At 47.3% G+C, this 12140-nt stretch overlaps 1 protein-coding gene across 2 annotated transcripts in view; it reads right to left on the reverse strand.

Moving 5' to 3' along the window:
• Positions 1-12140, reverse strand: part of LOC138295223 (whey acidic protein-like) — a 209010-nt gene that overhangs the window by 83352 nt on the left and 113518 nt on the right. The window contains exon 3 of one of the 2 annotated variants that reach the window (XM_069233402.1): positions 6530-6787. The exons of the other annotated variant lie outside the window; for it this stretch is intronic. Coding sequence (XP_069089503.1) covers positions 6530-6787 — 258 coding nt within the window. The remainder of the gene's footprint in view (positions 1-6529; positions 6788-12140) is intronic. 2 annotated transcript variants of the gene reach the window in all.

Raw genomic sequence — 12140 nt, forward strand, 5'->3', positions numbered from 1 at the left:
AATAGATTACAATGGATGAGTACCAGTACTTCTCAGAGCTGTTGCAATAGTTTACAATGGATGATTACCTGCAGTTCTCAGAGCTGTTGCAATAGATTACAATGGATGAGTAACGGCACTTCTCAGAGCTGTTGCAATAGATTACAAGGGATGAGTACCTGCACTTCTCAGAGCTGTTGCAATAGTTTACAATGGATGATTACCTGCAGTTCTCAGAGCTGTTGCAATAGATTACAATGGATGAGTAACGGCACTTCTCAGAGCTGTTGCAATAGATTACAAGGGATGAGTACCTGCACTTCTCAGAGATGTTGCAATGGATTATAATGGATGAGTACCTGCACTTCTCAGAGCTGTTGCAACAGATTACGTTGGATGAGTAGCAGCACTTCTCAGAGCTGTTGCAATAGATTACAGGAGCTGTTGCAATAGGTTACAATGAGTGACTACCAGCACTTCTCAGAGCTGTTGCAATAGATTAAAATAAATGAGTATCGACACTTCTCAGAGAGGTTGCACTAGATTACAATGGATGAGTAAGCGCACTATTCAGAGCTGTTGGAATAGGTTACAATGGATGAGTACCCACACTTCTCATAGCTGTTGCAATAGGTTACAATGGATGAGTACCAGCACTTCTCACAGCTGTTGCAATAGTTTACAATGGATGAGTACCCACACTTCTATATTGCTATTTAAAGCACTATATGAATTCCAAAAAAAACATACTTCCACTTAATTTTAAATCATGTAAAAGTGTTGAAAGTGTTCATGTACCAACTTAAAAAAAAAATAATTGCCCTGTCCAGGAAGAGACAGGACGCGCTGACTGTGGGCAGATTTTGAGCTGATGAGACTGAAGGAAAGGTCTTAATATGGAGACCAGTGCTCTCCTTGAACCCCTTCCCTCTCCAGAGTATCTGGGATACAGGGTTCTCTCGCACTGCTGGTTCCAGACTCTGTCCCCAAGCATGCATAGGTACTCCCACCTCTCACACTCTGCTCTCTTTCCATGACTGACCCCTGAATGCTGGGTCCTCACTGCCACTTCAGGTGACCCCTTGGGGGGCTTGTTGGCACTTCATCCAGTATTACTCTTTTCTCACTTCAAGGATAAAACAAGACCCAAGTACTGGGCACCACATTTCTGCGCAATAGAGTCAAACAGAAAGCGAAAATGTTTTCTACTGACGCAGACTCTCCCTGTTAGAGTACTCCCTTTATTGCAGACGCCACGCCCAGTGTGCGCCCCACCTTTCTATCCCACTTAAAGCACTGCTCTCCACCATAAACCTTTACAATGAAGGGTCACCTGTTTTATCCAGTGTATTTAAATTAATAAAACGTTAGGAGGCAGGGTGGGGGGGTGATCTGAAATCATACCAAGGATTCCCTATGTATCCCCACTGTACACACATAATTCATACTACCAGAGAAGCCTGTTCTACAGCCTGCAGGCTCTACCAAGACCCAGCTTTAAAAAAACCAGCTAATTTAATACATTCGCCACGGCGGCTTCTCAGTGGGACCTCCACAAGGTGGAAATGAGCCCACAGCACAGTAAACAGATGCTGCAGGACCACACCGAATCCAGAGGTGCCGGGGGAATCGCACTCCAGAGATGTTCTCAGATGCACTTGCGTGGGTAGGCTTAATGCTCGCGACAGGAAACGCAACATGGACACATCACATTTTTACTTTGAAATCTGACTTGTATTTTGCAAAGTGACTAGCTGTGGATTTTGGCCTCTAGCTCAGCCAGCACCTAGGGAAAGCTATAAAACCTGCATATTTTTGAAAACTATACACCTAGGGGGATCCAGGATGGGGTGGCTTGTGGAGCTCTCACCAGGTTCAGTTACCCAGAATCCTTTGCAAACCTCAAATTTTGGCAAAAAAACACTTTTTCCTCACATTTCGGAGATAGAAAGATCTGGAATCTGAGAGGAGCTGCAAATTTCCTTCCACCCAGCGTTCCCTCAAGTCCCCCAATAAAAATTGTACCTCACTTGTGTGGATAGGCCTAGTGCCCGCAAAAGGAAATGCCCCAAAACACTATGTGGACACATCAAAATTATCAAATACTAAACTACCTGTTTTTGCAGGGGGGTGACCTGCGTTTTTGTTGCTGGGCTCAGCAGCCATATAGGGAAACATACCAAACCCAAACATTTCTGAAGACTAGACACCTGAGGGAATCCAAGGATGTGTGACTTGGGTGGATCCCCCAATGTTTTTTTACCCAAAATCCTCAGCAAACCTCAACTCTAGCTAAAAAATCACATTTGTCCCTCATTTCTGTGTGGAATCACTGCACCGGGACAAATTTCCTACCACCCAACATTCCCCACAGTCTCCCGGCAAAAATGATACCTCACTTGTGTAGGTGGGCCAAGTGCCTGTGATAGGGAAAAGCCAAAATCATGTTGAAATTAAGGGGGAACCAAAGCGGGTCCAAAAGGGCAGTTTGAAAAAAAACATTTTAAGGCTGACAAGTGGGGCAAAATTGTTATTGTTATAGTTGAGACAATGCTGGGTGGCAGGAATTCTGTGTATTCTTGCAGATTCCGGAAGGTTCCATCACACAAATGTGGGAACAATATGTGATTTCTAGCAAAGTTGGAGGTTAGCACGGCATTGTTGATAAAAAAATGGTGTGGGGTGCATGTGAAGCACACCACCCTGGAATCACCAAGATGTTTAGTTTTCAGATGTGTCTAGATCTTGTAGATTTTTCTACATAGCAGCGTCCCAAAGTCCAAAAAGTGCAGCCCCCACCTCAAGTGGGACGATTTTGAGAGTTAGCCAATCTCTCATGGCCCAAATGTAAAACCAAAACCCAAAATAATCAAATGTCCTCTTGATTGCCATGGGATAAGATCTTTTAGTGTGCGGGGAAGAGCTGAAAGACTGTTACCCCCTTCAGTTGGGGTGGGGGTATAACCAGGCCCATACCGTTGGTAGCCACCACCCCACTATTTTCTGTTGTTTTTTAATTCCCTGGCATCTAGTAGGCTTCCTGCTCCCCCGGGAGTGGATCGGGAGTAATTGCCCCACCTGCCCACTGGTGCGCTGAACAACGTTGTCCCCATTTATTTGGGGTGGGGGTATGGCCATACTCCCACTCTCTTTCTTTGAAAAAAAATCTTCCCTGGTGTCTGGTCGGGTTTTTGCCCCCCTGGGAGCAGATGAGCCTTAAAATAGTCTGATCTGCCCCCAAAGGGGGCAGAAATGGCGTAAAATAAATCCCCCCCCCCCAGAGGAGTGACTCTTGCCTAAGGAGTCGCTCCCCTTGCATGAAATTGGTGCAAAAAAACAAAACCTTGTGTCTAGTGGTTTCTACCCCCTTTGGGGGCAGATTGGCCTAAGAAAAATAGACCGATCTGCCTCCAAGGTGGGCAGAAATGGCCTAAAATAAATTTGACCCCCATGGGGAATGACCCTTGCCTATGGGGTCAATCCCCATCTGTAAAAAAAACAAAAATAAATAAATCCCTGGTGCCTTGTAGCTTTTGCCCCCCTTGGGGGCAGATCGGCCTCATTAAAATAGGCTGATCTGCCCCCAAGGGGGGCACAAATGGCCTAAAATAAATTTGCCCCCTCCAGAGGAGCTACCCTTGCCTAAGGGGGTCGCTCCCCTTGCGTGAAACTGACCTAAAAAAAATCCCTGGTTTCTAGTGGTTTTTGACCCCCTTGGGGCTAGATTGGCCTAATAAAAATAGGCTGATCTGCCCCCAAGAAATGGCCTAAGAACAATTTGCCCCTACCCCCCTGGGGGAACGACCCTTGACTAATGGGGAAGATCGGCCTAATCAATATAGGTTGATCTGCCCCGGGGGCAGAAAAGGCATAATAAAATAATTGCTCCCTGTGGATCGACCCTTGCCTAAGGGGTCACTCCCCTTATGCCAATTTCATAGCTAAAAAAAAATCCCTCCTGGTGTCTAGTGGCTTCTGCCCCCCCGGGGGCAGATTGACCTAATCAATATAGGCTGATCTGCCCGAGGGGGGGGCAGAAAAGACCTTAAAATTATTTGCCCCCCCCAGGGAGCGGCCCTTGCCCAAGGGGCCGCTCCCCGTATTACATAAATAAAAAAAGAAAATTCCCTGGTGTCTAGTGGGCATTTCTGCAACCCAATCGCGATGCGATTGGGCTGCAGAAATGCTCAGAATGACATCAAAAGAAAGGAAAAGGCTTTCCTTTCTTTTGACGTCTCTGCCTGCCCCCTCCTCCCGAGCAGAAGAGAAATGCTTAGCTTCCAGAGAGATGGGAGGCGACCTCTGATGAGGTCATCACGCGATTGCGTGCTGATGTCATCAGACGTCACTGGGGGGGTACCAGGGGAGGTTGGGGGTGGAAAGGGAAGCGATTTCCCTTCCATCACTGACGGGGGTGTGGGTGGGAGGCCCGGGGGAGGAAGTGCTAGCGCTCCCCCTGTGTGCCGGGTGCAGGACAAGCTGAGCTCGTCCTCTGTACACGGCAACCGTGGCCAAAGGTGAGCCCAGCTCGTCCAAGGCACCCAAGGGGTTAAATTAAAATGCAGCAACATTGATGGGTGCGCTGCTTTGGAACACATAATGGGAATACATTCAATTATACATTCCAAAGGATTGCCAGCATCTTATAAGCTGATCTCGAGGGGAGAGGATGTGGTGTAAGGGTTAGTGCGGCCTGCCTGGAAGCTGGGGAGCACGGTTTGAGTCTCAGTGTTTCTGTGCAAATCACTTGACCTCTCCAAATCACTTAGGGCCTCATACAAGTCAGAGGCCTGCCAAACCTGAGGTGGTGGTCAGACCGCCACCCTCCTGGCGGTCTGACCACCAGATTAAGACCCTGGGAGTCGGACCACCAGGAGACCTATGCCACTGCCAGGATCAAATATCCCAACCGGGTGGTGGCAGTTGGAGTTGTGCCGTGCATGTCACAACTCCTCTTTCTACCAGCTTTTTCATGGCAGGCTCCCCGCCATTAAAAAAGTGGAAAGCCAGACCTGGGAGCCACAGGGGCATGGGAGGTGCAGTGGCCCCCCTGCCAGCACCCTGAGAATGTGCAGTATGCACTGCAAACAGTGCACTTTCCGAGGGTGTTGTTGTGCAAAAGCATTGGCCTCGGCTCCCTTAAGTATCAGCCCAGTGGAAACAGCGTAATACAACGGGGGGAGGCTGTAGGCATGTCGGCAGCCTCCTCCCTGCAGCTTTGGCGTTCAGCTGATCCTACCACCAATGAGGCCCTTAATCACTCTCTGCCTCTTAATTCTCCGGGCCTGTAAATGTGTCAGTCTGTAAAGCGCTCCGATACTCTTGCTGGGGTTCGTGCTATGTAAAATAGCAAATATTTTTTTTTTTTTAAAGAGCAAGCAGCTTACTGAGCTCAACGCTTGATGGTAATAAGAAGCACAGTAGCACCAATCACATGCAGCCGCCAAACACGCTTGCTTACAAATAAAAATGAAGTTCCAAAAAAACGGATGAAAAGGAGTACTTGGGCCAAGCTCCACTGATAAGAAAAACAGCAGGAAATAGCATGCTTCAGTACAATGAGCGGTGAAAAAGTAAGTGGCAAGCACACAAACCAATGCAAATTAAGGGCAGGATGTAAGCCCCTTTTAAGATTTATATTGATTACAATAGAATTCACAACTACAGCGCAAGCGATGTGCAGGCAAATTCTAATCACAAGCACAGCACAAGCAATGTGCAGGGGGAACCTAAAAAGTTCACTGTGTGAGGAGGGGGGCGGGGCCTTGGAGGGGCGGGCCTCGTGGCAAGAAGTACCTAAGAGGCATTTTTGCTCCAGTCAAATTACCAAACCCCCTCCTCCAAAAAAAAGAATAAGAAAAAAAACACCAAGAGGTTGCTGCTGTTGTCCTGTGGTGTTTTCACACCCCTTAAAGATGTCAGCAGTTCATACCTGCGGAGAAAAGGCTGAAACTCCACTGATAACAGCGATTTTCAGCTTGTTTTCTCTGCCACGGTATGATATTGGCTCGTGACTGGGTGACCGTGTGAAGGGAGGTGATATTGCGTGTCACACAGTGGCACTGTGAGAGTTGGCTGGTCTGCAATGAGTACTTGATGGTCTAAAATGTAGCATGTTTGTACCAGAGATAAGTAATCAGCTATATGTCAGAAAACAAATTTTGTTTCGAAAAGTCCCGGAAGTTAATCAAAACATTCATAAGGGGTAAATAGGTGGATGGAACCAATTATGACATGTTCTGGACATAATCAATAAAGTAATGTAGACAAAATGTCAGGCTCTTCAGCAGATGAAGGGGGATGGAGGATGGGTGGTTGGTGATGAGGACATCCAACCATGAGAGGTTCACTATTCTCTCACTCTCTTCTCATCTTTCATTCTGAGACATTCTGAAATATGTGTTACTTCTTCATTCTGCTGACAAGCGAGGACTCACATACACAACCATGCTATAGTTGGCTTGTGCCTATGGCTGAGGATCAGCATCTAGAGGTGCAAAGACCCAGCAACAGTACCAGGGAACATTCGCTTTCACTTTGTTGCACTCACCTGCCTCCGCCTGCTCTGTTCCCAATCCTACCGCCTGCAGGCCATCAGTGCCGGACATGCCTGTGATGGGCCTCACCTTCTCCTTTCGCTTCTTTGGATCATCAGTGGACCGGAGTGCTGCACTGGGTGTACTCTGTGTCCAAGTGATTTGTTTCAGCAGTTTGTCCTTTGTGCTCTTTGATGTCTTTGGGACCAGATGGCCAAGGAGATGTGCCTCCTTCATTTTCACTTCCTCCACCAATAACTCCATCTCTCCATCTGAAAATTATATCTGACATTGGATGGTGCCACGCAGCGCAGATAATGCAGCAAAGGATGGTGGTCGTGTACACTGACCAGCAGTCGCAATATGCTGTCATGTGGAGAAGACCAAAAATTAGGCGCCAAATGCATTGCCCTGGGGCAAAACTGATTTATTTCTCCTACAATTGCACCTCGGTTTGTAATGATGACATGCGCCATTAGCAGGAGGTAAGTTTCTTTATTGGCACGACCAGCCTCCGACACTCTTTGCAGTCTTTCCTTTACTTTTATACTTCATTGCATAATTAATCAAAATCATTGCAATCACCACATAAGGAAAGCGTTAAAGCACCATAAAGTATTCAATACTTTCATATTCTCTCTTCCTATTACTAAACCAAATAAATCCTACTGACGAGTGGAACACCTCGTGGCATACACTCACGCATACCAGATAAACACTGAGCCACTGACTGGTGTATTATACCAGCTCAAGGGGCACTAGGTGATCAACAAACATCAAAAAACGTTGCTGGGTTAACTATTTGTAAATAATTTTACGGCTATTAAAGTGTAATTTCTCCAGTTCAAGGGCTGGGTATAAAAGTTCAGTTGGAAGAAATGCTGTCACCATTGCTGGCATGCCCAGAGCTGCCAGTGTTTATTTCTGCTACGAGCTCGTGGCTTGGTCAACTTGTTGCATGTTTTAACAGGTAGTCACTTTTTAAGACAAATTTTGCCAAACAAGCTATGTATTGCAGAGTCAACCCTTTGAGACTAAACAAAATTGCCTGCTGGCACAATATGATACCATTGGCATTGAAGATATTTTTAAGATACATCTTCTGCCAAGGTAGCAGAGCAGGGCATATACAAAGGATGTGCAGGAAGTCTTCCCAGTGATGTGCGTAAAGTCTGTATCTTACGCTGTTTGCAGATCTAAGCCATTTTGGCACAGCATCCAATGAAGGTAATAGTCCGAGCCTGATGTGGAGTACCTTTAATTTTAGAGACGTTTTTAATATTTCTGCTGTACTGTCGGAGCCTTATAAGTGTTAATTGTCATCCATGAGTGCGATCACTTTCTGAACTTGTCTTTGTCCCTGCTCCATGAGAGCAGCTTGACTTCTTTGTTTAGTGATTGCTTGTAGTCTTTGTGGGGTAAAGATCTGCCATAGCTCTTCTGCCTGCAGATGCTTTATGGCTGAAGTGATTCTCTTTGGCCATTGATTTGAGACTTCCGCCAAGTTTGTGCCAATTTCCTCCCAAACAGTGCCTTTAGTGTGTTTGGTTGAGCCTGTCTTAGCATGGAGGCATATTTAAGCAAAGCCCCGTCTTGTGCTAATGCTTGGTCTTGTAACCCGAATTCCAATCTAATCTGTGCTGGAGAGGAGCTGTATGGAAGACGGAAGAGAAGGCAAATGCCTTTGCTGTATACAATGTTCATGAAGTTGTTTAGTTTACTGGGAGATATTTCGAGACCATGTGCCAGGGCAGGCAGGAATTTTGCCTTAATCACTGTAAGGAGTGGACACCAGGTTGCACTTTGTAGATCGAAGACAGGGCTAGAACTGATGCCACTTGGGACGCCATTCTAGCTTTCAGGGTGTTTAGGTGCAGGCGGTGTGACCAGCATTCCTGTAGCCAGACGCCAAGATGTTTATAGCTTCTGCTTCTGTCCACTTCTCCCCACAGAGCCATTTCTTTTTCTTGATTACCCGCTTGCCAAATATAACTACCTTGGTTTTCTCCAGGTTTACCACCAGCTCATTAGTCCTGCAATACTGATTGAAGGTGTTTAGCACTTTTTGGAGTCCTGCACCTGAAATATCAAATAGGACAATATCATCTGCATATAGTAATGCTGTTAGAGGATGGTTACCCAGTTTGGGGGGATAGAGGCTGGTGGTGTTCAGTTGTGTGCACAGGTCTGCCAAATAAAGGTTAAAAAGCATTGGAGCCAGAACACAGCCCTGCTTGACACCTCTGTCTATCCGAATTTTGGCAGACACTGTTCCATTATTGGTTACTTCACCCTTGCCCAGTTTTCTGAATATAGAAGCTGTATTCCTTGTAACAGTTTTGGTGGGATATTGAGGTTTGCTAGTTTCCTACACAGCCTGTTCCGGTTCACTGAGTCAAAGGCTTTGAATTAGTCCACAAAGCAGGTGTATAGGGCCATTTTTGTGTTTGTATATTTTTCCACAAGCATGGCTAGTGCTATCAGGTTGTCAGAAGTGCTGGAAGCTGGTTTGATTTAGGGATATTAGATTAAGCTTGATTGCCCATTCTTTGAGTTCCTCCAGCAGGAGACCCGCAAATATATTTGTGCCAATGTCAAGCTGTGATATTAGTCGATAGCTGTTGGGGTTCCCATAGGGGCCCTACTTAGAAATATTGCGCCTTTCCAGGAATCCGGAATTTTGTCAATGATATTAGCATCAAAGGATTTGCGTGTGGTTATTTAGGTTGAGAGGCCTCCTTTTGGGTGCCCTTTGGGCTTTGCTTATACAGCCAGGCTTAGGAATTCTTGAAACCCAGCTAACAGATTTTTGGCTACTTTCCAGGTTTCCTGTGCCTTTGAACTGAGGATGGTTATGTGGTCTATTATTGTTCCATCATGTGTCCCCAAAGTTGATATTGTAGTGGCTGCATCAGGGGGTACAGATTGTAGCTGGGCTTCAGGCCCTAAGCAATTTGTTTGTAATCCATTGAGCCCTCCTATTCTGACTTCCGAACCAAGGGTCCCCTGGCTCTTACGTCCAGTTAGTCCTGTTCCTCCCTCTTCTTGCTGTTTTTGAAGATTGTTCCCAATCAGCGAGGACGGCAGCTGATCTGTTATTGACTGAGACTTTTTGTCTCTTAGTTGAGCAGCAGCTGTGCACTCTTTCTTGTCCATGATTTGCTTATGTTTTTCCCTGGGGTTCCCTCTCGGTGGGCCACGATTTCCGTGACTGGAAGGGTGTAGGTATTTCATTTGCGGACACATAGCTGTTTTGTCATGCATTTTCCCTAGGCATTTTTTGTTTTTCCTAGACAGGAATGAAGGGATCTACCACAATTTTGCGCTCCTGGATTGAGCCTTCCACTGAATCTCCAAAAGCCTGTACTGGGCTTGCTTCATCCTGTGCGGTACAGATAGATGTTCCTTTTTGCAGGCTATTTGCGCTTTGTGGGCACTGTGGATGCTGCTTGACGTCCCCCCACTGGACCAGCTCCTGTTTTAGATCTGTCACTATTTTGGACGTAACTGACAGCAGTTCTTGGAGTTTTTCCAGAATTGGGTTGCAGTGACACTGGTGTGCCTGGTTTACCGGGCCCTTATCGGCCTACACGTGGGCGTTTGCTCTTCGAATGAGTGCATTTAACCTGTTCAACTTGTTATCTATTGCCATAGTGGTGGTTGCCAAACTTTGCAGAATTTGAACTTTGAATTTTGATGTCTAATTTGTCTGTGTTGAAGAACTTCGCATTTGTTATGGCCGTTATAGTGCTGTTTAAGGCATCCAATCCTGTCAGCTGGGTGTCCTTTGTGTCAGTGAGTCTGTAGTTGTGTGCTGTTTCGAGTGCCGGTGCCCTATCAATAATGGACAGATTTACACTCTTTTCTGCAGGTGTTATGTTAGCACCCTCTTTCTCTGCGCGATACTCCTCTTCTTTGTTAAAGACCTCCTCTAATTCTTACAGTGAGAGAGAGACTTCCTAGCGGGGGCAGGTTGAGTTCTTCGCTGAGCTTGGTGATACTTGGGCTAACTTGTCCAGGCTTCCTTTGGGGCTTCCTTCTATGCCATTGACCTTAGAAGTGAGATATTCCGATGTACTGCCCCTACCTTTTATCACTATGATTGGAGGTATGAGGGGTTCCCCCTTCTGAGGCTGGATAGTGTGCTCGATTGGATTGTACTGGGCGATTTGAACAGATGGTGCACTTGGTGCTCTTGGCGCAGATAATTTCAGCCTGGATTCTTGTGCTACTTTACTTGGAGGAGCGTCCTCCCAGGAGGTGACCAGGGTAATTACACTGTCGCTGAAAGATCTCCAGTTGGGCTGTGGTCTTGAAACTGGCCCTCCAAGGGGAGTTTTATGGCTGCTGTTTTTGCCCAGTGGCGTGAAGTACTCGCTGATGCCTTTGCACACAGAACTTATGTTTAGGCCTCCCCTTGTGCCTGTTTTTGTCTCTGGGGATGCGCTCCTTTAACTCCTTGGACTCATTTGCCTCCTTTGCCTCTTGGGGCACTGCTTCTGGTGTGGTTTGATGCCTCAGGAGCTGTTTCACCTTTCCCCCATTTGTGCACCCCCCTGTTCGGTTGGGGCTGCTTTCTCTTTTCTCATTAGGTTCTGCACCTTCTTGTGGGCCATCAGGAAGAGGGAACTGCGGATTCTCATATTCACTTGCTCTTCCCACAACTATGCTCACCCCGAAAAGTATCCGTAGATACGTCCTTGCTCCACACCCGTTGGGGAGAACGGTTGATGGCTGCTGACAGTGGCTTCTATCTTGATATATTATTGTTGCACCTTGTTGCTATGTTGTTGCACCTTGCTATGGTGTTTATTCGCTCTGGGACCTTATTCCAGTGACTGCTTCTTCCTAATGACCACTAATGACCATTCAGTATGCCCACTGGATGGGTGTGTCTGTCACTCCGGGTGTTTGGCTGGTGTGGTGCAATGGGCAAGCAGATTACCCGGATGGGGAGGGCAAATGTGGTCCTTCGCATGAGCCAGTCCACCCTTATGGTTAGAGGATTGTGCTGTTGTCAGCCATTGTTTGCTGTTGTCTGCCCACTGCCTATGCTTGTTGGTGGTGTTATTTAGGTCACGTGCCTACTACTGCCACTGAGCAAGAAGGAGCCGATGGCGAGTGGGTCTCTCCGGGGACCCCACAAGCTTCACCCACGCCTGGCTGGACCACTGCTGTGAGGACCGGGGTGCATTCTTGGCGGCAGATGACTACGGCTGCCACAATCGCTTTGTCGTTGCTGCTTGCTGATTAAGCAGTGTAGCGTAGTGCTGCACTGAGGTACCTGAATCCTGGAGGTGGACTACCTGTCAGCGCATCCCCTTGGGTCAGGCTGTTGGCCTGCTGGGGCCTGTTGGGGTCTTCTGGACCGTGCGGGGGCTGATGGGGCCTCGCTTCCCTGTGTGAGGTGAGGTTGGGGAGATATTTTGGTCCTATTGCATGAATGCCCTCAAGAATGTTGCTGATTGTGGGTGGGGACTGTGGTGAGCGGGTCTCACTGGTTCTCCCCACAAGCCGCACCCAGACCTAGCTGGGCCATGTCTGTGGAGGACTGAGGTGCACACTCAGCGGCAGCCACTTACGTCTGCCACGCTCGCGCTGTCCTACGATGGTCCTGTGTGCTCC

Source organism: Pleurodeles waltl, chromosome 5 (genome assembly GCF_031143425.1).
Source record: "Pleurodeles waltl isolate 20211129_DDA chromosome 5, aPleWal1.hap1.20221129, whole genome shotgun sequence".
Classification (NCBI taxonomy): Eukaryota; Metazoa; Chordata; class Amphibia; order Caudata; family Salamandridae; genus Pleurodeles; species Pleurodeles waltl.